The following is a 26,507-nucleotide window of genomic DNA, read 5'->3' as shown; positions in this document are numbered from 1 at the left end:
GTGAGCGGCTTTAGCCGGAGCTACATCTGTCAGCTCGGCCGCTTTTGTCGCTTTCCATCCGCAGAACCGGGACGGAACTCGGCCCTCCGCTCGCTCCGGGCTCGTGCGGTACTTTCCCCGGGGGTGCGCGCATGACCGGCAGGGGGGCCGTGTGAACCAGCCCCCCCAAAAGGGAGTCGATGGGGAGCAGAAGTTGTCCGCCAGCATTCCTCCTGTGTGTTTGTGCGTCATGGCCCAGGCTTCGTCACTGTCAAACAAATGATGGGGTTGGTTTGTGTGGAGGCGCGCGGCTCTGTGGGGGGGGGTTCTAATACTATGTGAGTGAGTGCGGCGGGTGTCCGAGGCCTTGGCCTGTCTGTCTGTCTGCCTGTCTGTCTGTCTGCTGTTCTGGGGCCTGGGCTCAGGATCCACCTCCTCTGCACCGGATCAGCGGCGGTAATTCCGCCTCAGATTAACCCTGTTTACGCGTTCGTCCTGGCGCGCATCTGATGGACCTGCGCTGAACGCACCTCTGTGAGGACACTTCCACAGTGGCACACTGGGACACTGGGAAACATGAACGCGCCTGTGCCCATGTGACAGGCTTTAGATCACACTGTTCTGTCCACAGGGGAAGCTGCAGTTCACCAGGAGGGAGGGGGGGCGCCACCTCTGTCATGAGGGACATCTAGGGCCACCCAGGGCTTTTCATTTACTGAGGGGGGCGCGGGTCTTTTCTATTGGCTCTCTTTTGGTTTGTCGGTAGTGTCAGTGCTCCCGGACCGGGGCCGGCCTCCATGCTGTGCTTTCCGTCATCGGCCCGGTCCAGACTATAGAGGCCTGATGGTGTTCGAGGAGCACCCACAGTAGTTCACAGGAAGTGGGTCACATCCTTCAGCACGATGACAAAGAGGCACACCGGAGCGCCTGCTGGCCCTGCACACCCCAACTAACTGATGAGGGATCATTTCAAGGCCCAGCCTGTTTTCTATGTTTGCTCTAAGTTTGCAGCCATAACCATCCCTTAAAGCTGCTGTACTCAGCCTTAAGCATCCCTTAAAGCTGCTGTACACAGCCTTAACCACCCCTTAAAGCTGCTGTACTCAGCCTTAAGCATCCCTTAAAGCTGCTGTACACAGCCTTAACCACCCCTTAAAGCTGCTGTACACAGCCTTAACCACCCCTTAAAGCTGCTGTACTCAGCCTTAAGCATCCCTTAAAGCTGCTGTACACAGCCTTAACCACCCCTTAAAGCTGCTGTACTCAGCCTTAAGCATCCCTTAAAGCTGCTGTACTCAGCCTTAACCATCCCTTAAAGCGGCTGTACTCAGAGGCACTGCCCTCTCATTGAATGGCTCTTTGCGGAACAACAGCTACAAATGCAACAAAAATGATGGCTGCTTACAACGGCGGCTCCTCAGCGGTGGCTGCCCATCACCCGCACCACCACCACCAGCTCCAGCACCTGCCGCCCCCCCACATCCATCACCACCACCACGCGGCGGGTCAGCATCACCTGCAGCATCCGGGCAACGCCGCCGCCGCCGTGCACGCGGTGCAGCAGCACACTTCCACGGCGGCGGCCGCGGCGGTCATGCTCAACCCGGGCCAGCAGCAGCCCTACTTCCCCTCTCCAGCCCCCGGACAGGCCCCCGGGCCCGCGGCGGCTGCGGCTCCCGCCCAGGTCCAAGCCGCCGCCGCCGCCGCAGTCAAAGCCCACCACCACCACCACCACCACCAGCAGCAGCAGCAGCAGCATCAGCACCACCTCCAGCCGCAGCTGGACATAGAGCCGGACCGGCCCATCGGATACGGAGCCTTCGGGGTTGTGTGGTGAGTGTGTTCTCAGATGTAGTTCAGGTCACTACCACCTTCCACAGCTGTTGACATTAAAACTGAAGAGGAAACCTGCGAATATGTGCAGAAGGAAACAGAGTAGAAGGAAGTGTTGAGCTCAAACCAAACCCTGGCACTTGGAACAACTTTACAGATTAGAATACTTTTTATTTTGGCTTTAAGTTTTATTACTTTCTCATTTTGTTTTCATTTAGAGGAGTTTGCCTGTCCTTTGCTTTTCGTACACCACAAAACTTTGAAAACAGTGTTAGAAAACTGAAGTGGGACCCCTGCCACAAACACAGGTGTTTATTTAGATCTGAACAGTCTCAACAAATCATGATGAGCTCTTAGTGTCCCATAAATGACCCCATACACATGATGAATGCCTGCATGTGTGTCTGAGCTCAGCTGGGTTCTAAACTCAAAATATACCATCATTTAGTGAACAGTTACTGCCAACTCATTACACATGTTTCCTCCAACTGTCCTGGACTTCTACTAAACTGTACTGGTCCCTGGAAGAAAGTTCAAAATAGAAAAACAAGTGAATCAATTCTAGTCATATGGCATTTTATACATCCATATTTTTTAGTGCGAGGAGTTCTTGCAAAAGGCCTGATGTATCAGAAGTCCGTTTTTTTTAGTCCCAGCCTAGAAGAGGGCGGCTTTGGATCAGAAGGTAGAGCAGGTCGTCCACAAACTAGAAGGTTTTGATCCATGTCAGAGTATCCGTGGGCAACGCACCGAAGCCCAGTCGCCCACAGAGGCTGCTCCACTGGTGCACGTGGACTGATGGAGTTTCAGATGGAGTTTTAGTCTTAGACTTTTTCAGGTGTTACGGGGAAAGCCTGTATATTTATCGGAGCTGAAAAATGCATGCAAATGAGTGACTGGCCTTCAGTACGATTCACAAAACCGTGGTTTATTAAAGGCTCCATATTGTGTAAAGCTGTTCTTTTTGTACAACGTGAATCCTTAACATTGGAGGGAAACGGTCAGTGCAGTGTCCTTCTGTTTCATTTAAGAGTGCGTCGCATTGTTCGTTGTAGTATTAGTTTAATTCTGTGTTTTTGAAATAGTATTGTTTATTTCAGATACAAAACACGTATCAGCGTAAAATAAAAGAAATAGTTTTCAAATTCCAGAGTTGGCATCAGATGTGAGTTATAGCACATTTCATAAGTGTGTAGCAAAAGAAGGTGGTGTTAAGTTGTATTAAGAGCCTGTGCATGTGTTGTGTGGTAGGTGTTAGTTATTAATATAGCTGCAAGATGCAGTAATGTGGTAAAGCACAACAAGGGCACCTGGCAGAGATTAGCCGAACGGAAAGAAAAAAGGAGGAAAGCGAAGACAGAAGGTAAAATAAAAGAATAAAAGGAAGAAACAAATTACTGTTTGCTTGGATGGGTTGAGTCGATTCACTATTAGGAATGGTTTTCTATGAATATAGTAGAGGCATGCCATGGTCAGAAATGTATTTTTTCTTTTTTTTGGACAATATAAACAACAGGGAATGTGGTCCACATTTTCCTGTTCACACATGACAACTGCAGTGTGTCCATTATTTACATCGACTGTAGCAGCCTATGTCGTCCTGAGTTTCAAAAACTGATCAAAACCTTTTTTTGCGCTCACATAACTAACACATTTCGTCAGACTCTGTGTGTTGGAGTTCAGAATCCAGAGCCCCAGCTCACAGAAGCATCACAGTCCTTCACCATATGAAGTTGTCATTTTGTCAGGCATTTCTTCAACATGTTCCACAAACTCTGTAGGTAAACACAGACTGGAACTAAACGTAGAACTGAGCAGCCTCAGGACCTACAGCAGCTTCATACTTTGAACCCATAGTGCAACCTGAGAGTTACGCTCTCTGTAAACTGTATACATGTGAACACATTAGTTAGTGCCAAATGGCCTAATGAGCAGGTTAGATGACCATGTAATCTGATATGAGTTAATGCCAGCGTTAGCAAATGTACATATGTTATGCTAATAGCACAAGTATTATTGTGATTGTGTGGTGGTAAACTTCATGACAGAATCCTCCTATGGTCTTCTTAGTGCAAAAGCTCAACCACAAACTTACAGTATCCAGTAGTACTCTGAAGCAAGGAGTGACCATATTTGGACAAAAGGGTGGAGCTGGGGAATTGTGAGAGGTGATAGCTGCACTAATGCACTGAAGCTGCTACTTACTCTGCAAGAACAGGAAAATGTGATCTGCCTCCCAGGGCTTGTTCTTGAAACACCGTCCGGGCTGAACTGTTTTTTCATGCTGTGTCACAGAACTATTGCGTGATTGGTCAGAAATTTGAAGTGGGCGTGGTTAATGCGGAAAAGCGGAGGACCTCCCAGGAGTTTGGATCTTGAGTTTCTCATGAAGTATGAAATGTCCTTATGTGAATAATCTTTATTCTAGTTCTTGCCGTCTTGAGAAGATGAACAAATGTCTGTGCTTTTGCGTAGGTTGTAGCGGGCTTAGAGGGTTCCTCTGGTGAATTTTCATCGCTAGCTATTTCAGAAGATCACGTATAATACTAGCGGTTCTGTCGGGTAACTTACATTATAGCCTGTTATCAAGTATGAGTGAATACTGAGTCAGTCATGGTCAGACATGTTTCCTCCTTCATGGGCTGTTCCAGTACTGGTACTGACGCACATTCATTGTTTTGAATCTGAGATGGACTGGTCCCTGAGCCTGTACAGCAGACACCCGTCTAAGGTCAGGTCTTTGGTACTCTAACCAGAGATGACCACAGAGGAGTCAAAGAAACAGGCATTTAACATGTGATGTCCTCATCTAGGAGCTGTCATTTTAAGTAGATGTCAGTTAAATATGACGAGTGGAACATCTGCTTCATCTGTCTGTTATGGCAGGATTTTATCTTCTGTCAAATGAGTGTTTGGATAAACCTCTGATTGCCTTTTTTTTTCTCATTTATTTTTTATTGACCTTCAGTATCAGACATTCCTATTCGGCACATCATATGTATATATCATACATCTGTTGTCTGCTCTAAATGCCAGAATAATATTTTTGTTTTATGTCAGATAACCAAAAAAAGAGGAAAAACTATGCACAAGTAGGAAGCGATCTTTTCCATACGACACAATCCCTGATTTGTGAAAAAAAAAATCAGGCCTATAGGGTGTCACATAGCTGACCCAGTTTTCCCAGTATGAAGCAGATTTCTCCAATTTGTGATTAACAAATGCTGTTTTCTTTTCCACATCATAAATGTCTACTGTGATTTCCATCCATCCGTTTAAAGTTGAGCTGTCCTGTGATAGTCATTTCCCGGTGATAGTCTTTTTTCAGGCTACCAGCAAAATATTCAAATGTTTATCAGTTTTTGGCCATTCCTGAGGTATGTGTCTGAAGAACATAGTCTTACTCTCCAGGGGTATTTTGCATTTAAACTTATCCTGTAGGGCATTGTGTATCTGTCTCCAACTATCCTTCATGACAGGGCAGTCCCAGAAAACATGGTCTGATTTCCTTTTTAATTCAACTCAACCTGGCATAATGTGTTGATATGGGATGGAGATGGGAAGTGTCGCACAGTTTTCGACTAAGCACACACAAGCTGGGTCACACATTTGATGGCTTTAACCCGAACAGCTTCAGTCTGAGGTGTGTCCTCAGTCACAGCTCCTCTGCTCTGCCTCCTCAGTCCTCCAGTTTTGGTCCATAGTTGTCAGCATGTATTTGTAGAGAATTGCGACATCCTTCAGACGCTGCACCACAATCAATTTCTGGGTCACCATCAAACATCAGGGAGTCAAGGAGGTAAAAAGTGGGGAATTAAAAAAGCCAACATTTACACCGTATTTGCCCAAAGGGGGGCGGTTTCAGACGTCCTGGATGTCAGAAGTCCTGCACCGCAAACTGCTTCAATGAGATTAAACAATTCACTTCCTGTTTCCCATGTGGGTGTGGTCAGAAGGGTTCAGAGCATTGTGCGGGTGGATCAAAGTCGATTAATAATAATAGAATAATGTTTTTAATCCTAGGTGCTAATATGATTTAATGAATATTAATATTATTTCCCTCTTGTTTTTACCTCCTTTAGATGGGATTTCTGACTCCTTTTGTCCTGACAGTTGAAGAAACCAGACACTTATTAGTAATTTAAACCTTTCTTAAAAGATCCAAGAAGAAAATGTCAATATGAAGACAAAAATAAACACCTTCAGTTCCTCATTTTGTGATTTAGTCCTTATTTTGCTCCATCAGTTCTTTAGTGTTAAAACAGACACGCAGTAAACAGTGGATCATTTCTCAAATCCAGAGGTAAAACATGAAAAACAATTATGATGAGAAAATATTTACTCAATATTAATAATAGAAAAATGAGCAGGATCTTCTCTTGGTTTTCATAGGGTTTAAGAGCACAAGTGGAGCTAGAAAACATAATGTTTTCCTATAAAATTATATATTGTCACATCATTTTAACAATCATCCCTACCAAATGTGTGCTAAAAAAGAAGCCATTAGCTCTAGGAGTTATTTTTGAAAGTCTCCACTGAATTGTAGAGTCAGGAGAACCCTGCAGGAGGAAAAGGAAGGAGCACAAAACCTTGAAACATTTTAAAATGTGTTTTTGTGACATTGTCAAGATAAATCCTGAAGACAGAAGAAATGTATATTATGACAAGTATTGTTCCTTTGATTCAAAACTATGTCCCTGTTCAGTTGTTTTGTCATTCAGGCCAGTTGGAATGAATGGGATGTGGTCCAGCTCTAGTCTCCTACAGAGGAGGAACCATGACAGACTGATCCAGTACAGGAAGTGACTAGAGCACTAGTGTCTTTTCTGAACCGTCTCCGCTTTTAGAACAGGTCTGAGTCAGCCTTCCACTCTGGCAGGTACAGTCTTATGAATGGGGGAGTATTTTTTCCTTTTTTTTTTTTTTTTTTTAAACCTCTATTAGCTGTATGCAAAACACAGCCCCGCTGGTGTCACAGAGGAGCTGCTATTATGGGATACCACCCACGGAACTTCTTAGAATCCTTGGGTCCATCAGTCGGATGTCGGCGTATTTCCATCCACAGGTGTTCACCAGGACACTTTTATCTCCTGGCTGAATGCAGCAGAAAGGTTTTCTTCACAGGCCGGTGACGTGGTTATTTTGAACATATTAGCTACTGGGTTGTCGGATCAGAACCGGTGTCTGAACAGTGTTTCCGGTTTGCGTCTGCGTGGACTCGGTGGAGGTAAACCTGTTGTTTTTGCTGTTGAAAACACAGCAGTCGGCCTTCGTTTTCCTCCTGGTATTCTGTGTAAATAATCCGCCTGCAGTGGTACTGTATTAGTTTAGATACATTTAAGGTAAATCCACATATTTAAAGCCCCATGGGGTCAGGATGAATGATGTTTGAAGGTTTGATTAAGGGCTTGTGTTATTTGTAGGCTTTGTTCCTGCACACTGTTTTATTCCAGTTTTGTTTTTGTTTTTTTTAATTACAAGGCCAAAACTAACTTGTCGTTAGGCCCCTGTCCCCCTGACTAACACAGAGTTCAGTGAGATAAACATGTCTGGAATGGACACCGAGCTGAAATGACCTTTGAGAGTGTGAGACTTTAACTGGAGAAGCAGAGATTATGTTTTAATTCGTTGATTTCGGTTTTGGAAACAAAACTGTGCTGAATGGAGAAGGGTAACTGAGGGACAGTGTTGGAGTTGACCATCAACTGTAATGGTTTTGTTTTGTTTGTGTTCTCTTTTAAAATTTGAAAGCTTTTTCTGGCTGGTCAGACTTTTAGTTTAGTTTTAAATATATGGACCTGTTTTATTGATCTGAAACAGTTGTATAATGTTCTTCAGCACATCTGTCATGTTCAACCTCTGACACAAAATAAATCATATTTAAATCGAAAATAACCTTCTGATGTCTTCACATCTAACTTATGAGTAATGTAAAGTTTGAGCTTGACAAAAATAGTGATTTGATTTATATCGTGATACACATTGATATCGTCTGATATGAAAATATATCGTGATATAATTTTTTTTCCCATATCGCCCAGCTCTGTTTATATTCAACTGGACAAAAATGCTCCAATTTGTTCCTATTTTCCTGACTTTAAATACATAAGACTGCATTTGTCTGACACTGACAAGAAAATGAGTGATTATGTTGATATTCATGTGTTTATCCAGTGAACAGTGTTTGTTGAGTGTCCAAGTTTCATCAGGACACTCATCACACTGGTTACCTTCTGTAATTATACTGCATGTTCTAATACAGTTATATTAATCCATTTAGAAAAGTGCAGTATTTTTGCCATACTGCTCAGCTGTAGTTACACACAGGGGGTGATTTGTTGGGGGTGATGGGGAGATCAACCTCTCCCTCTGGTTTTACATCCCTACTTCTGCTCAAGGAATTTCATCCTTTGGGGACCGGGGGGGGGGACAACGACAGCCCACCAGTGTAAATAACAGCAGGTTGTGTCAGTTTTCTTCCACCTGTATCCTTCATTACTGGCACTAACGTTCACCTGAACCCAACTGTCACAGTCTCAGAATTCATGAACGTCCCCATGCACTGGGGCATCGTAAAGGGGGGGTAAACGGGGCAAATTCCTGGGGCCCAGCATTTGTGTGTCCAGTGGATACAGGGTAGAAGTTGTCAGAATTTCATGTAAGATCCGTTGTTTAACAGAGGAATAGAACCAGGAGTTGGATGTTGAAAGTATGGAAAGTTTCACTTTCGTTTTATGCCAGCGTTAGTTATGGACCGCACCCCCACATATACCCCCCCCCCCCCCCTTAAAAAAACAACCCCACACCTCCCTTTGTTTTGTTTTTTTGACAAATTGCACCCTGGTTACACAGTACATAATGTCAAGTCCTACTTATGTATATAAACACATGTATGTATGGAAAATGCTAATGAATTCCATATTCACCATATCATGCTTCTACTTTTAATACTTTGTACTTTGGTCCAAAGTATTTATAGACACAGTCCAGTTTCTGTGCAAGAAAATGTATTTGTATTGCCCACACATCTGGCCCCTGGTGTGGAAATAAATTATTATTAAATCAGGTCAAATATGGAAGTGCTGGATGACTGAAAATGGGAGAACATGTGAAAACAAATAGTGTTCCAAGCAAACTATCAAAATGTTTAATAATGAATATTAAATGAGGAGAAGCAGGTGTCTTGTATTAAAGCAGTAAAGATACTTGTATTTATAATGGGCTTTTCAATATGTAGTTAAAGAATTTATGGTAAAATTGAGCAAACAGTATGTTTAACTAGAAAAACAAACAGTAAAACAGAAATTTCATAGTTTTTTCAAAGGAATCCCACGTTTTGGAGTCCCTGATCCTTTAAGGTGCAGTCCCCTTAAAGGCCTTTAGCACTTGAGCTAAATGAAGGGTTGTACAGTGGTTTTCAACAAATGAATCCTTCAGGGGAAATATTTCACAGTGCAGTGACTGGTTTCCAGTTTGACTGGGTACTGTTGGAGCCTGTGGGCTTACGGCAGTGGAGTCCAGTGCTCGGTGAGTCCTTGGTTCTTAGGCCGCTGCCATCTGTTTGGCAGGACTGATCCTATTTGGGGGGTTTACTGGAGGTGCTGGTGAGTCGAAGGGCCGAATGCTCTTACTGACTTACATCGTGCCACGTTCCTCACGAGGCTCTGATCTCTGTGCTGCTGCTCTGAAACATCCCTGCTCTAACTGGTGAGAGGCTGCAGCTCCACCAGCAGACACGTTTAGGGATGACCGTGTATTCTTTTGTTCTTAATCCTCCTCAGTCATTTAGCTTGTCACACTACATCCGCTTTCTCTCGGAGCTCTCAGTCCAGTGTGACATTGAAACGGTAGGATCTATTCTCTGTAAATATCAACAGCATGTCACTGAAAGAGCCACCATATAAGTGTCTATTACACATTTCATTGCATTCTCACCTCAGGGTACTTGCTTTTTTGTCTTAGAGCATTTGCTCCTAAGTTGAAAAAGTTAGAGGTGAATAAAGAACCTTACCATTGTCACACAGTTTCCTTAATAAAGAGATATGAGGTGACATTTCAAAGCGAATTTGATTAGGTCACAGTAGATTGGAGTTATTGCTCCTTCAAAGTGACTGTAATGAATGTAGTTCTGTAATTATTAATACTTTTATAAAATAGGCCTTCATTCTAAGCCAAAAAAATATCCTTTCATATCAACATATAAGGTCTGTGTCAGTGTAAAGTATTAAGCATGTGTTGGACTCCATCTGGCCTCCATCATGTTGTTCCAGAGCATAACTGGAAAACCTTTAGGTACTTTTCCACCAAACGTCCTGCAATTCATCTGCATGTGGTGGAGACGGAGAAGAAGAATATGTGTGTGTGTGTGTGTGTGTGTGTTTGTTCTAGGTACCATGTGGACCGCAGAGCACTTGTTGACTGCTTTGCCTTCACTGCGGTCCGGTTCATCCAACCCACCTCAGTTAGGCTGAAGTCATCTGACACCATCCTCCATGATGTGTTCAGGGTCCCTGTCCTTTTCTAAAACAGATGATGGTCCTTTCTATGGTCATGAGCTGTGGGTAGTGACCAAAAGGACAAGATCGTGCATCCAAGCGGTTGAAATGAGTTTCCTTCTCAGGGTGGCTGGCTTCTAGAGTTAGTATGAGGAGTTTGGAAGGAGTTCAGAGTAGAGTCGCTGCTCCTCCACATCGACAGAATCCAGCTGAGGTGGTTTGGGCATCTGGTCAGGAGGCCTCCTGGACCCTCCCTGGTGAGGTGTTCTGAGCATGTCCACCCAGGAGGAGACCCTGGGGCAGATCCAGGACACGCTGGAGGGATTATATCTCTCAGCTGGCCTGGGAACGCCCTGGAATCCCCCCGGAGGAGCTAGTAGAGGTGGCTGGGGTGAGGGAAATCTGGGTCCTCTGCTCAGGCTGATGTCCCCATGACCCAGAGCCAGATGAAGTGGAAGAAGATGGATGGGTGGGTGGGTGGATGGTCAGTCCTACCCAGCTTCCTCTGTGTTGTGTCTTGAACTTAAATATAGAATCACCATCAGTGTCACCTAGGGCTGGGTATCATGGCCAATTTCCTTCATCGATTCAATTTCGATTCATAAGGTTCTGAATTGATTAATTTCGATTCAGTATTAATTGATTGATTCAGATTCATTTAGTGACACCAAAGTACAATTTTGAGTTGTAACCTGATTATTTGAGTACTGCAGCCATGCAACACAGAATCAATACTGATATTAGAAAGGAAATAAATCTGACATTTCAGCAGAAAACAGATGAATCTGATCTGAAATAATGAACACAAACATGTCCATGTTTCTCCAGTGGATCAGATCAGACTTCTTCATCATCTTTCTTTTGTTTTATTCCTGCTGTTTCCAGTCTTAAGGCTCATTACTGTCACCCTGGGGCACTGACACCAGTTTAACCCCTGAAACAGACTCATGTTGGGCCCTTGGTACAAGAAACTCACTGAAGGGGGAGGGTGGGCGGAGCTTCGTGATTTCCGCTTTACTATTCCTCTAAGTCCACCCTCAGCCACAGGTGATCCAAGTTAATAGTTCTGGTAGGACTGGCTTCCGTGACCCGCTTCCGCCGGCCAGTTCCTCCGCACTGTGGGTTCCAGTTTGAGGGTGGAGGACCTCCCACTGAGGGGTTTACCCCACCCTTCCTCCCACTGAGGGGTTTACCCCACCCTTCCTCCCACTGAGGGGTTTTCCCCACCCTTCCTCCCACTCAGGGGTTTTCTCCAACCTTTCTCCCACTTAGGGGTTTTCTCCACCCTCCCACTGAGGGGTTTTCTCCACCCTTCCTCCGCGTTCCTCCCTCAACAGAACCATTGCGAGCACAACCAAGACGCCCTGTCTCAGCAAGGGGCTCGTGAGACGGAGCCGGCCGCACTTCCGCATCGGTGGTTTCTGGGTCATTTACTCACGGTCCTGTTCTGAAAAATTGATCTCATCCGCCATTAATTAATTACACAAATTTTAAAAGAAACTGATCCAAAATTGATCAAATTGATTTTTTAACCCAGCTCTAGTGTCACCAACCAAGCCCCCCCAGACCATCACACCTCCTTCTCTATGCTTCATGGTGCAATGTCAAAACCATATGCTAAAAAAACATGGCAGGTGGATCCAAAAATCTCAAATTTGGTGGATGCAGTCAAAGTTCCCCAATATTCTTGAAATATTCTGGGTTCATTGACCCTCACATTTTCAAGTAAGGATGGACTGTTTGTCTTTACTGAGCTGAGTGGTCCAGGCCATAACGTGCAGTAGAACAGTATGGAGTGGGCTGTTCACTGTCTAGAACTCTGTAGAAACCCTACCTCTGCACAGCAGAACTGATGGTCCCAAACACAGTAAGGCCAAGAACTACCAAAGACTAATTCTTGACTGCTTCATGAATATGTGCTCTTTCATAGTTCTAATGGCGTCAGTACTGATCATGATATGGAAAGAAATGAAACAAATCCAAACCACTGAATCAGAGGGTGAGTCCAACCTTTGGTCTGCTTCTGGATGGACTTCTAAATACAGTTCACACCCACGGGTTTTAGTCATGAAAGGGAGTGAGACACTGAAACATCACATGCTTGCAACAATTTTATCATCTACACTTCTTTGGATTGGACTGTTTTATTTCTTTTAAGACATGTTTTTGAAGAAATCCGTGAAGTCATTATTAAAATAACCCCCACTCCCAGCTCTAATGTTGTTTTAATGTGTTTTGATCCAGGTCTGTAACTGACCCCAGAGATGGAAAGCGAGTTGCCCTCAAAAAGATGCCCAATGTCTTCCAAAACCTCGTTTCTTGCAAGAGGGTGTTTCGTGAGCTGAAGATGTTGTGTTTCTTCAAACACGAAAATGTAAGTCCACACACACTCTAAGACCTGCTGTCCACATGGGTTACACACACACACACACACACAGTCAGTACCTGTACACTACCAGCTCAGTCCATTAGGCGTTTTCTTCGACTCTTCTGTATTCAGTCTGAATACTGAACAGTTTGTTGTTGAAATCACGTCTCCTCCTCTACGATGGTGGTGGTACTGACTCTTTCAGTTTGTTAACCTACACCCGGGCTCACCAACCCTGGTCCTCCAGATCTACCATCCTGCATGTTTTAGATGTGTCCCTGCTCCAACACACCTGACTCACATGATCAGCTCACATCCAGCTCTGCAGAAGCCTGATGATGACTGTCAGGTGGACTGGAAGAACATCGAAAACATGCAGGACAGCAGATGTGGAGGACCCAGGGTTGGTGACCCCTGACCTCCACTGTCACACAACACAATAATAGTCAATAACGAGCTACATAGTCATGAACTCAGAGGTAAACTCACATGACAGTGGACAATGTTGAAAACTTGTACGTAGTATACTTTTGGTCCACTCGACTGTTTGTGCAGATGAGATTCATGTTGGTTAAGTTCTAGACCTGTTCCAATCCGACTGGTCTGTGTACATGCAGGAGTAAATCAGTTTTCAATCCCATTATCTAGGTGTGTTAGTCTGGCTATTAAACCTCAGATTTTAGTCAAGATAACGTGTACATGTACTTCTAAAGTCTGCTTTTATTTTGAATAATGCAGTCATTCGTTTCAGTGTCATGTAAACTGACTGTCTTCTGTGAAGTTAGACTTGCAGTCATTACTGTATCTGTTTTCACTGTGAATGAAACATCTATATCATAATACTGGAAGGTCTCAGAGTGTCTGTCTGTGTGTGTATCTGCACAGTTCTGAGAAATGTAGACGTTTTTAACTGGCCAATTTGTGTCCTACAGGTGAAGAATAGTTCCATCTCCACATTAAGTTGATAGGACTAATATTTTCTGAGGTATTACTCATTTTGGAATACAATAGCCTTACATTGATGTTGCTATGGCCATAATGGTTGAGGGGGAGCGCAGTACCACACTGCATGATGGGAAATGAAGTCAAAACAGGAACGACACATTTACTAACATCAGTCCTTAGATAGTGGTATTAATGCGCTAGTACGACATGGTTTAGTAAAGGCAGGGGACAGTTTTTCCCAGAGGTTTTAAAGTCTGACACTAACAGAATGTCAGCATCACAGCCCTGGACAGAAGGTGATAAAAACACAGCAAAATGCATACGACACCTGTATGCATTAGAGATAGGGCTGCACGATATTGAAAAAAAATGACATTGCAATTTTTTTTTAAATCCTGCGATATATATTGCGATAAGAAAAAATACACTGGAGGATATAACAGCTGTGTGGTGCTGACGTAAATGGTCAAACTAATTAGTTGTGTTGCCTCTGGTTGCAAGACACTATCAACACAGAACATGTGTTTCAGTATCATCCTTCTTTTAGCTGAAATCATTCCAGATAACTGACGTTGCTTTTCTTTTTGGCACCAAGTCTTCATTTACGGTGATTTTCTCTTGTTCGTTGCTCATTTTTCAATACTGTTACCGGCGACTCACTCCAAACTGATTGTGATTGGTGGATGGCTGTGTGCAGTGTGTGTCAGGTACCCTTGAAATTAGATGAGGACACGGTGAGTTCATTTGCCTCCTACGTCGCAGTGACCATTGCACACACGTATATCGCGATGTCGATGCTCAGATGATATATTGTGCAGCTCTAATTAGAGATATTACTCATTTATGATGTGATTAAACTCTTCCAAACTTCTCCACACAGATATGGTCACTTTGACAAACATGACAAAGATAGTGGTAAAGTGTGGTGGTGGTGGTGGGGGGGGAGGGGCAAAATGCCTCTGAATACTTTCAGACCCCTCATCGACCCCCACCCCCTAGAAGGTACTAAAGACCTCTGAAAACCAATGGAAAACTGCTGCTACAGCCGAATAGCTCTGTGAATGAAAGAAGTCAACAAAAACAAATGCACACACTGAAGGCAGAAGAGTGTTTGAGGCTGTGGATGACTTAATGGTTTTAGATTTCATCCGGTTTCAACCCTCATATACGTTAGTTTTCTGTAATACAGATGTATAGATGCTGCTTGTCTGCCACAGTCTCACACTAAGCTCTTATAAACATCCTTTTTTTTTGTTTCCCGTTGGATGTATTCATCAATGCCTTAGTTGACCGTCTGTGTTGTCAATGCATCACTTTTGGGTATTTCACTGCTATAACATCTCATGGAACTGCGGAGCATCTCTGCTGCAGTCGTAGCCTTCAGCACTGCAGCTCAGCGCTCATCCATCACATCACAAACAGCCGATACAAGTGCGACTCTGCTGCCGTGCTTTTCTTTTTCCTCACTCAGTTTGAGTCTATGTAAATGACAGACATAACTTAGGTAGACTCTTATTGATTGGTGTTTTGTTTTTGCTAAATATACTAAATGAAACTGGTCCTAAAAGCAGGACATGGGGCTAAAAATTTAACCCAGATGTAGATGAATGTTATGAAGCAGGTTTGGAAGCACTTTGGGTCCATTTTAAAAATAAATATTTACAGAGATAAAAGAGAAACTAATTTTCAGATAAAACACATTTTTATATTATTTGACATTATATTTAATACAAAAATCTACATGTAACACGGTCAAAAGGACTCAAAAATTACACACGACTATTTTTTTGAATATCTCTTTATTCTCTCACAGGTACATTTTTGGAATTGAACTGAATTGAATTATGCAAGACAGAGTGTTTCACAAAAATGACCACTGTTACAAAATCATTTGCAATTTATATGTGTTTAATTGGGAAGGTTCTGCATGTAACACAAGTGGACACGATGGGTTACATACAAAACCTGGAATGAGACTGATGAAAAACCCACATGTAGATTAGAAAAACCACTAGGATCCACACATTGAACACAGTGTCTGTATTTATAATCTATAGAAGAGCATTTACACATGTTTACACATCTAATGCACTGACAGCTAGGGAGATTTTACTGTTCTAATTTTGGTCCTATTTTTGGGTCCAATATTTTATAAAAAAATTCATTAATTTTGGGATGGATCAGAGCAAGAGTATAATTTTTGTGCATTTGTCAGAGGTCATCATTAGGTCCATCCTGGGGGGAAATATGTCTACATTTACCTTTTTATTATTGGGTCTAAAAGCTGGAAAAGTGCCAGGTACTAAACTGTACCCAGTTTCATAGAAGCACCCATCTACATGTAGCAGCAGTCTTATGGTTTGTCTTATTACAAGTGTTAACCTTTGACCTTCTCCACAGGTCCTCTCTGCTCTGGACATACTACAACCTCCACACATCGACTACTTTGAAGAGATGTATCCTTGCTTGAATCTAATTGAATCTAACTATTTGCTGTTTACGTAGAAGTGATGATTGATGACTGATGATTCCTGTGCTTGTTCTTGTGGAATCTCTGATACAAATGGTTTTGTTCTGATTTTGAACATTTGGATCAGTCAGAAATACTAAGGAAATGGATGTTATTGTTTTTAGAAGAAATCATCTGTAACATTTCTGTATTATTATTACTGCATTTTGACATTTTCATTTGCAGTTTAATTTGAAGGTTTTTTTTTTTTTTTTTAAAGCGCATGCTAATTTAAAAATGCATATCTTTAGTTTAGTGTTCGTCTTTGTTATGGCCTTGTGAAGCTAATGCAGCCTGAGTTGGCCTTCTAATGGAAACTTTTCAAATGGACTTTGTGGCATTGCTCTTCTTGAGTAGTGTTGCACATATTTTCTCACCCTCACCTTACGAGTCTGGGACAGGTTCAGTAATGAGGTTGCATGTACTCCTGTACTGGCTTTCGTGACGTTAGCCACCTCCATTTGTAAGATAACGACAATCCCAGTTGTGGACGGTCGCACTGATTTCAGAGCAGAGGGTTGGATTTTCTCCAAAAGTCTTGATCCTCAGTCTTCTTTAGTGCCTTTCTGCTGCGAGAGTGGCAACATGCACCATTAAAGAACACTACGTTAGAACTGGAATTGGCTAACCGTAAGCAAGTAACTAGATCCCAGTGCCACACAAACCTGTAAGCACACAAGCATGCATGTCCGAATCATTTCTGAATCCCATGGAACGTAGGCGCAGTCAGCTGTAGAATGTACACGTGCGTAACAGTATTCAGAGTCAAAACACTCTGTACATTTACAGTTGGCATTTTTATGAAACTCTGTTTTTGTTTTCGTCTGTTATTTTTTTAAACTTAGTTTTTAGTAGATTTTCCTTTTCACCAGTACAATACAATGTATACATTTAAATACAGTTCAGTTAGTTTCTTTTCCTTTTTTTCAGCTGTATGTGTACAAACCCCCCATAGGCAACATAGGATGGAAATTAAAGAAAACAAGAAAAGCACTCAGAGAGCGCAGACCTCCGCCAAGACAGATCTGCCCCCCCCCATCACACCAAAATTTAATCATTTCTTCCTTGTGCCAGTATCAACATTCCTGAAAATTTCATGAAATCCATCCATAACTTTTTGAGTTATCTTGCTAACAAACAAACAAACAAACATGCACGCATGCAAACACACAAAGCAAAGTGATCACAATACCTCCTGGCGGAGGTAACAATAACAATCACAGCAAACAATATCTACACCAAAACTAAGGCTATAGGTATAAATCCTAGTCCAGTGTTTTTCAACTTTGGGGTCGGGACCCCATGTGGGGTCGCCTGGAATTCCAATGGGGTCGCCTGAAATTTCTAGTAATTGATAAAAATAAAAATAGAAATTTACTAATAAAAAATCTATGGTGAGTTGACAGAGACAATCCCAGTCCATAGCAGACAAACTGTGGTTGTGAAACTGCAGCACTGTGGTTCCGTTTCTGTGTCAGATGTTCATTGTGGTCACTTTCAGATGCTGCAGCTCTTTCATAATTCATAGTTTCAGTTCTTATTTGTTCAGTATTAATTGTCCTCCTTGTAAATCACAGCTGGACTGACTGGACAGATCCTGACCTTTAATCTACACCTGGATTTACTGCCTCTGTCCACAATAATAGACATTATATAAACTAAATGTCCACAATAATAGACATTATATAGACTAAATGTCCACAATAATAGACATTATATAGACTAAATGTCCACAATAATAGACATTATATAGACTAAATGTCCACAATAATAGACATTATATAAACTAAATGTCCACAATAATAGACATTATATAGACTAAATGTCCACAATAATAGACATTATATAGACTAAATGTCCACAATAATACACATTATATAGACTAAATGTCCTCTAACATTAACCTGGATTTGAAACATAGGATAGAAAACTATTACATGATCAAAAACATTAATTTTAGAAAAAAGAAAAAAAAAATCTCTGTTTTGAATGTCTGGGGTTGCCAGAAATGTGTGACGTTAAAATGGGGTCACGAGCTGAAAAAGGTCAGAACTACTGTCCTAGTCAGAAACAGGATGACAACACCTTGATAAAAACGTGGGTTTTGCATCACCACTAAATATTATTTTTGCAGGAACAAAGGTAACATAGGTTCCCATCTTTTAGGAAAGGTGATTTTCTGAAGGCTTAGTAAGAATGTGATCTGTCCCATTTGGTAAATATCCCAAACTTTTTGAATCCATGTATTAAATGAGAGAGGTTCTGGTTTCATCCAACTGATGGATCTAGACTTTAAAGCGACAGTGAATAATATATTAGAGGTATTTGTCAGCCCTTCCATCCAGACCTGCAGGTATTATACTCCCAGTACTGTTACTGTGCGGTTTTGTGGGGTGTTCATTTTAAAAACCTCCCTCCAAAAAACCGTCTTGGTTATTTTAACACCTAGTTGTCATTATTTTAGTCATGTCTAAGTACAGTAATAATCTCGGTCAGATTACCTTGCCCTTGACTAATAGTTCGTCAGGGCTGTGTCTGAGGATTTTTTTTTTAAGCCAAAGTTGTCATTTTTTTGAACATCAAAGGCTGAATTTCTTTGACTTCACAAATAAGACCAAAATTATTTCTGTGTCTAGATAGGGCAAAAGGGAAATGACTACATGTGTTCTTTGGATCTTGGTTATTTAAAAAACCCTGCAGAGAAACAGTATAATATGAAAATGAATTCTGCACAAATACTTTTAATCTTATAATCTCAGAAGTGGCCCTCAGTTCACGAGTATTCGTCCAGTCCCTCTGACCTGCAGCAAGGTTTTGATACACCTATCAGTGAATATTTAAAAAATAATGACATTTTGACTTTATTTACAGCTTTATCGCAAATTTGATAGATATAAGTGATGATAAAAAACATTTTTAATCAGTGTTTTAGGCAGCGGTTGCCTGGTGGTTTTCATTTTATCGCTGAGACTTTCTGCAGACTCAGGACTCTGCGGGTCCATTAGAGCGCTCTGAAATATTGTCTGCCAATTAGTTTTATTGCTTCGTTACTCATATAGTAAATGAAGTACTCTGATGTCCCACTGTGGACTCATTTCAGTAGCACAAGGATCCCTGCTAATTCTTGTATGTGCAGCAGGAAGCTTGAGCAAAAGAAAACTGACAACTGGAAATAAACTTGCACTAGAAACTCATTCATCAGTCCTGAATACACTTTATTCTTTTTAAGGAAAAAATGAAAAAAGATGACAAATTGGTGAAATTTTATTTTTCTTATAGACCAGAGTTCTTTTTTTAAAACTAGTGATTCAGAAAAGGGACAGTGTAGAGGTAATATTACTAACTGTTTTATTTAGCCTTATATTAATCCTTAAATTAGAATAGAATAGAATAGAATAGAATGCCCTCTATGTCATTATACTGAATGTACAGTTAGATTGGAGAGCTTCTCCTGTTTCAGTGCAAAACAGGTAATTAAAGATAAATACAAGGTGCAAAATATATACAAGATAAAGTCCTACAAGGACAGTTCTGCAATTACTGTACAAATAAATGTTTTAGTCATTTTAAAAATAAATTGATTTTTTTTTTTTTACATATTATTCATTGATATTAAAAGATATTGTAACTGGAGCCTGAACAATACTGAAACTTTGGGGCTGATACTGATATATATATATTTTTTTAGTAACGAATATTATTCTTAGAAATAAGGCTGAGCAGTAACTTCCCCTCATACATGGGTCTGTCCATGTTATCTGCATTACAGTTTGGTGTCCCCATTATGTGGTAACATGTGACAAAATACATGTTACTGTGTAACGGGGTCACCAGACTGTAATGCAGAAAGCATGGGCAGACCCCATAGAACTTCATAAAAACCTCAGTAGATCCAAATGACTGTGGGTCGATATAAACAGAAACTCATGCACAGTTTATGGGTGCTGTCTTGAACTGGTGGTTGTCTTGGACTTGTGTATTTCATTTTCCTTTACTGCCGCTGTTCAGCTATGTGGTGACAGAACTGATGCAAAGTGACCTCCATAAGATCATCGTATCACCGCAGCCTCTGAGCTCAGACCACGCCAAAGTTTTTCTTTATCAGATACTGCGAGGTTTGTTACATTACACTGCACTGTCACGTTCTCTTATATCACTATGACTCTGAGGTCAGTAGTCTTAGTCTGAGCACTTAGACTTTATTTAAAGTTTGGAGTATGGAATAATCCAAACTTGGATAATGGTGGTGGTTTATATGTATGTTCTTATCAGTTTTAAGTTGTTTTTTAGTCCTGACTTTGATTGTGTTTATGTATAGTAGTGTAGACGTAGGCTGTGATTTCTATTTTGTGTGACTTCTGCTGCTGCTGTCTTGGCCAGAAAACACTTTTTTTCTGGTTAATAAGGGAATAATAATAATAATAATAATAATAATAATAATAATAATAATATAATAAATAATATAATAATAATAATATAATAATAATAATATTATTATTATTATTATTATTATTATTAATAATAATAATAATAATAATAATAATAATAATATTATTATTATTATTATTATTATTATTATTATTATTATTATTATTATTAATATATTAATAATAATAATATAATAATAATAATAATAATAATAAATAGTTCCCTAGATTGGATGAAATTTTTCAGCATTACTTATCGATCCTAAAAATCTAAACTTATCAAACAACATCCTGTGTTATAATTAGGAAGTGGAATCTGTGTCTCAAGCATCACACTAAATCTGTACAGATCTGACTGCTGCAGTTTGTCATACTTCTGTATTTATGGTCAAGGAACAGGACTAGTGAAAACGGTAAACTGATTGGACCAATATTTGGGAGATATTAGTAATTTTGGAATACAGTAGTCTCCTATTGACCAATCATGTCTCTATGCCCAGAATCCTAGAATCAATCATTGAAGTGGGTTACCTAGCAACAGGTAAACAATAAGGCCATGTTCCCATTGGGGTCAAATTACATGTGCAGAAACGACATGCCAGCTGAGAGGTTATTCCACTGAAAATGAACATGGAAGTTTCCAAACAAAGAAAGAGAGGACAGGACTGAACTGGATCAGAGGATCTAGAACCTGGGGTTCCCCACGGGTCGACTCACTAGTAGACATGTAAACATCCAACGTTTTTTTTTTTTTTTAATATCTTTTTATTGAACATTATAAAATACATTCCACATACAGCTGGTACATAATGGCTGAATTTTTTTTTTTTTTTTCCATCTCTTTCCACTCTCCTCCAAATGTAATATCTTTAAATTAAACATGACAATCAAAAAATAGAAAATATAGGAAAAAAAAGAGGTAAAGACCATCCTCATCCTTTACTTTAAATCAAATTAGGGAATGACCATTCCTTTCCAAATACTAAAATAAAATTATGCCCGGGACTTCGTGGTTCTATGCATTCCACCATACATTTTCCCAGTTACACTGACAGGGTTTTACTATGTTACCACGTGCAGGGAATATATTAACCCAAAACAAATACACAAATATAATTGACAAGAACAAAACCAAACCTCTGTAGCATGAACTAGGGTTTTTTTTGTTTTCCCACCAATATACACCTCAGATAAATCAGACCTAATTGTATTTTATGTACTTTATCCAGTTTTCCCAAATTCTTTTAAATCTATCCACTTCCAGTCTCAGAGGAAAAAGTTAGCTTTTCCATCACTAAATATTGTGTATTACCTCAGCCCAGTCCTCAACCTTAGGGACCTCATTCTTCATCCACTTTCTGGGTAATTGCTTTTTTGCTTGCAATTAGCATTATTCTATAAATATGTTTGTCCCCAGATCTAGAAAGTTTATGTCCAGTTTCCCCAGATATAGTACCTCAAATGTACATGGAAGGTCCACCTTCAGTACTTTTTTCCAAACAATTCTTAAGCTCCTGCCAGTAGCTACAATGGAGGGACAACTCCAGAATACATTTTTTTTTTTTTTTTTCTCCATATACTGGACAAAATCTAAATCTGACCAAGTGTATTTTTCTCATTTCTAGTCCAAATATCTCATCACACTTAAAATCAGACAGAATCACCTAAAGAGGAACTTTTCAGTCAGATATAAGAACTGATTTACGGACAATAGATCTGGAAAATCTGATCTGAAGAACTCTTACCAAGATAATTTTCACTTGTTCCATTGGCAGATTTTTTTACTTGAATTAAGCAAAAAAAATGTTGAATTAAGCAACAATATCTGCCAATGGAACAAGTGAAAATTATCTTGGTAAGAGTTCTTCAAATCAGATTTTCCAGATCTATTGTCCGTAAATCAGTTCTTATATCTGACTGAAAAGTTCAGCTTTAGGTGATTCTGTCTGATTTAAGTGTGATGAGATATTTGGACTAGAAATGAGAAAAATACACTCGGTAAAAATTTGTTTTCCAGTGTAGAAAGATAAGATAAAATGATTTTACTTCATTTATTCCAATTTGGGAAATGTCAGTGTAGCAGCAGCATGACACACATACAGTAACAATAGAGTACCACCAGCAAACAAGTACAAAAGAAATACAACACAAGAGCAACACTACACATAATAAATCAGAAGTATGAAAAGATGTGGGTAGAATCTGCTAAATAGACAAAGGTGCATAACAAACTGTAATATTCAGAATGAGAAGGCGCAAAATGACATTTAAGTGCAAATAGATTTATGACCAGAGACGTACATGTTCCAGATAACTTCATGGATTACTTGAATTACATCTGGTCACTTCAGATCCAAGTCTTTTCCATATGTTGTTGTAAATCAGAAACAGATCAGATTAAGATATATGACAATTCTGCACTGAGGGGTCGCTCAAATACTGTGTGCATGTACTGCAGGAAATGTAAAACATGTTACATGATGCCTAGTGTGACAGTGCCTGCATAGTTTTGTGAGGTTTGCTTTGCACTACTTTTCCGTTCACAACATTTTTCCAACAATAGAAAAAATGTTAATAATGGAAACAGACAAAACAAAAACAAAAAGATCAGATCAATAAATCAGAATGGAGGACCAATGCAGTGAAAGCATAGTCAAACAAACATAATGTAGTAAATGTTATATTTTCTATCCATAAACTGCAGAATCATGGTTGGTGTCTGTATTTTCACACTCTTTTTCACACGTTTTCTCACTTGGATGGAAGAGCTCGCTCAAAATGGCACAGCTGTAATTATTCCTTTCTTACTGAGGAGTGGCTTAAACTGGAATAGATAGAAAATCACTGATCAGAGCAGGTTCTGTTTAAACCTTCTCACCCTTCTGGAAAAATAAATGTGGAATTTTTCCCCCAGTGTTTTTAAATTCAGCAGTTTTGATCAAACCTGTAGATTTAAATGAAAGCCCTGAACACTGAAACTGAGTGCATTTTCTAATTCAGATACATCACTGATCACCACTTCCATCAAACATCAGGTATCTCTGTCTGTAAGTATTTAATGTGTGTGTCTTCTAATATTTGGTGTGTTTTTTCCATTCATCACCAGGACTCAATACCTTCATTCTGCTGGCATTCTACACGAGACATCAAACCTGGCAACCTCCTGTGTCAACAGCAACTGTGTGCTCAAGGTATGTGACCCCACAGCGTGGTTGTCCATCAGCTGAGTCCTGAGCTGCTCCTCATATACATGGGTGGATGGCACAAGTTTAGCTTTGTGTGGGAAATACTAGGATACGTGATGTAACTTGTGTAACTTGCTATTTGAGTTTTTTTGAGATTTCACTCAGAAAGCTTTTGACTTAAGGGGACCTGTGTTGAATTTTCATTGTGAGCTGTTTCAAAAGATCCGGTCCAGTATAAAACTAATGCTTCCGTCAGGTGAGCGCTCAGTCGCCGCTCCGTCAGTCAGACGTGGTCAGCCACATGCTTCCTCCTTCACGGGCTGTTCCGGCACCAGCAGCGACGCACTAGCCTGGTATTGTCTGATGAGCTGGGCCCAGGTGGACTGGTCACTGACCCCCATCCAGCAGAAACCAGTCTGAAGGCCCTTCTCCACTGCACTTCTGTTCTGGGAATATTTGGCCTTTATTCTGGAACGACGTCTGCGTAAATGAAACGGTGGATCATTTGGTCCCGCCTCTGTCACGGCGCTGTAACGCCTCTGGAGGGGGTAATGGAGCTGATGGTTCCAGAATAACAGTAGTGAAACTGTACCAGGTGTGAGTCACTGGTCCAGACTAATCCAGTCCTAAATGCTGGGTCGGTTGTAGTCTCACAGATGCAGTCTGGGGTCCAAATGTGAAATTGGAGAATTAACCACAGAATGGTTTAAGTCCAAAGGAATATTAGTGTCAGATGGACTTCAAACGCCGTCTGTTCATGACAGTACATTCACTGGTCAGGTTCTATCAGTGGAACATTTATAAATTTACCTGGATAAATGGACATAAATCAACAATATACGTGAAATAACACTTCATCATATACCTGGAAATATCAGCAAACCAGCACTTGGGTCATTTATTTTCCAGTTACTCTTATAAAATACGTAACATTTAATCTGAGGCAGATCATTTCTACAATAACTGTGGTCCAGTGTTGTCGGCCAGTGCTGGGCCGGGTCTCTAGGACAGTGGGGAACAACACGCACCAGCACCTCTCTTGCTTATAAGTAATTCACAAAGCACATTAATGCCATTTAGCATGAGCAGTAGACTTAAAAACCGCCTCCTAGTTCTCAAACCAGAGGGGTAAGTTAGAAAAGCAGACACTTCAACAGGTCCAGTAGATAAGTAACCATCCCGTCTGTCTGGCAGATCTGTGATTTCGGCCTGGCCAGGGTGGAGGAGAGGACGAATCACGGCACATGACTCAGGAAGTGGTGACGCAGTACTACCGCGCTCCTGAGATCCTCATGGGGAGCCGCCACTACTCCAACTCCATCGACATCTGGTCTGTGGGCTGCATCTTCGCTGAGCTGCTGGGCCGACGCATCCTCTTCCAAGCTCAAAGTCCCATTCAGCAGGTGAAGTCCAGACCCTGAACACTTTAGACCCTGAACACTTTAGACCCTGAACACTTTAGACCCTGAACACTTTAGACCCTGAGCAGACCCTGAACAGACCCTGAACAGACCCTGAGCAGACCCTCAACACTTTAGACCCTGAGCAGACCCTGAACACTTTAGACCCTGAACAGACCCTGAGCAGACCCTGAGCAGACCCTGAGCAGACCCTGAGCAGACCCTGAACAGACCCTGAACAGACCCTGAGCAGACCCTGAACACTTTAGACCCTGAGCAGACCCTGAACACTTTAGACCCTGAACAGACCCTGAACCCTTTAGACCCTGAACAGACCCCTGAACAGACCTGAGCAGACCCTGAGCAGACCCTGAACACTTTAGACCCTGAGCAGACCCTGAACCCTTAGACCCTGAACAGACCCTGAACAGACCCTGAGCAGACCCTGAGCAGACCCTGAACACTTTAGACCCTGAACACTATAGACCCTGAACAGACCCTGAGCAGACCCTGAGCAGACCCTGAGCAGACCCTGAGCAGACCCTGAACACTTTAGACCCTGAACAGACCCTGAACCCTTTAGACCCTGAACAGACCCTGAACAGACCCTGAACAGACCCTGAGCAGACCCTGAACACTTTAGACCCTGAGCAGACCCTGAACACTTTAGACCCTGAACAGACCCTGAACAGACCCTGAGCAGACCCTGAGCAGACCCTGAACACTTTAGACCCTGAACAGACCCTGAACAGACCCTGAACAGACCCTGAACAGACCCTGAGCAGACCCTGAACACTTTAGACCCTGAACAGACCCTGAACAGACCCTGAGCAGACCCTGAGTAGACCCTGAACACTTTAGACCCTGAGCAGACCCTGAACACTTTAGACCCTGAGCAGACCCTGAACCCTTTAGACCCTGAACAGACCCTGAACAGACCCTGAGCAGACCCTGAGCAGACCCTGAACACTTTAGACCCTGAACACTTTAGACCCTGAACACTATAGACCCTGAGCAGACCCTGAGCAGACCCTGAGCAGACCCTGAGCAGACCCTGAACACTTTAGACCCTGAACAGACCCTGAACCCTTTAGACCCTGAACAGACCCTGAACAGACCCTGAACAGACCCTGAGCAGACCCTGAACACTTTAGACCCTGAGCAGACCCTGAGCAGACCCTGAACACTTTAGACCCTGAACAGACCCTGAACCCTTTAGACCCTGAACAGACCCTGAGCAGACCCTGAGCAGACCCTGAGCAGACCCTGAGCAGACCCTGAACACTTTAGACCCTGAACACTTTAGACCCTGAACAGACCCTGAGCAGACCCTGAGCAGACCCTGAACACTTTAGACCCTGAACAG

The 26,507-nt window shown here is 41.6% G+C and overlaps 1 protein-coding gene across 1 annotated transcript in view; it reads left to right on the top strand.

Moving 5' to 3' along the window:
- The first annotated feature begins 926 nt into the window (after positions 1–926).
- Positions 927–26,507, top strand: part of LOC115415729 (serine/threonine-protein kinase NLK-like) — a 45,335-nt gene continuing 19,754 nt past the window's right edge. Inside the window, 8 exon segments of the mRNA XM_030129369.1 lie at positions 927–1,017; positions 1,304–1,812; positions 12,552–12,681; positions 16,021–16,076; positions 20,138–20,248; positions 23,663–23,747; positions 24,936–24,966; positions 24,969–25,144. Of these exon segments, the coding sequence (XP_029985229.1) occupies positions 1,331–1,812; positions 12,552–12,681; positions 16,021–16,076; positions 20,138–20,248; positions 23,663–23,747; positions 24,936–24,966; positions 24,969–25,144 (1,071 nt within the window). The 5' untranslated portion in view covers positions 927–1,017; positions 1,304–1,330.

This window comes from Sphaeramia orbicularis, unplaced genomic scaffold, assembly GCF_902148855.1.
Source record: "Sphaeramia orbicularis unplaced genomic scaffold, fSphaOr1.1, whole genome shotgun sequence".
NCBI lineage: Eukaryota > Metazoa > Chordata > Actinopteri > Kurtiformes > Apogonidae > Sphaeramia > Sphaeramia orbicularis.
The sequence above is the reverse complement of the archived record's forward strand: the minus strand, read 5'-3'. Positions and strand labels throughout refer to the sequence as shown.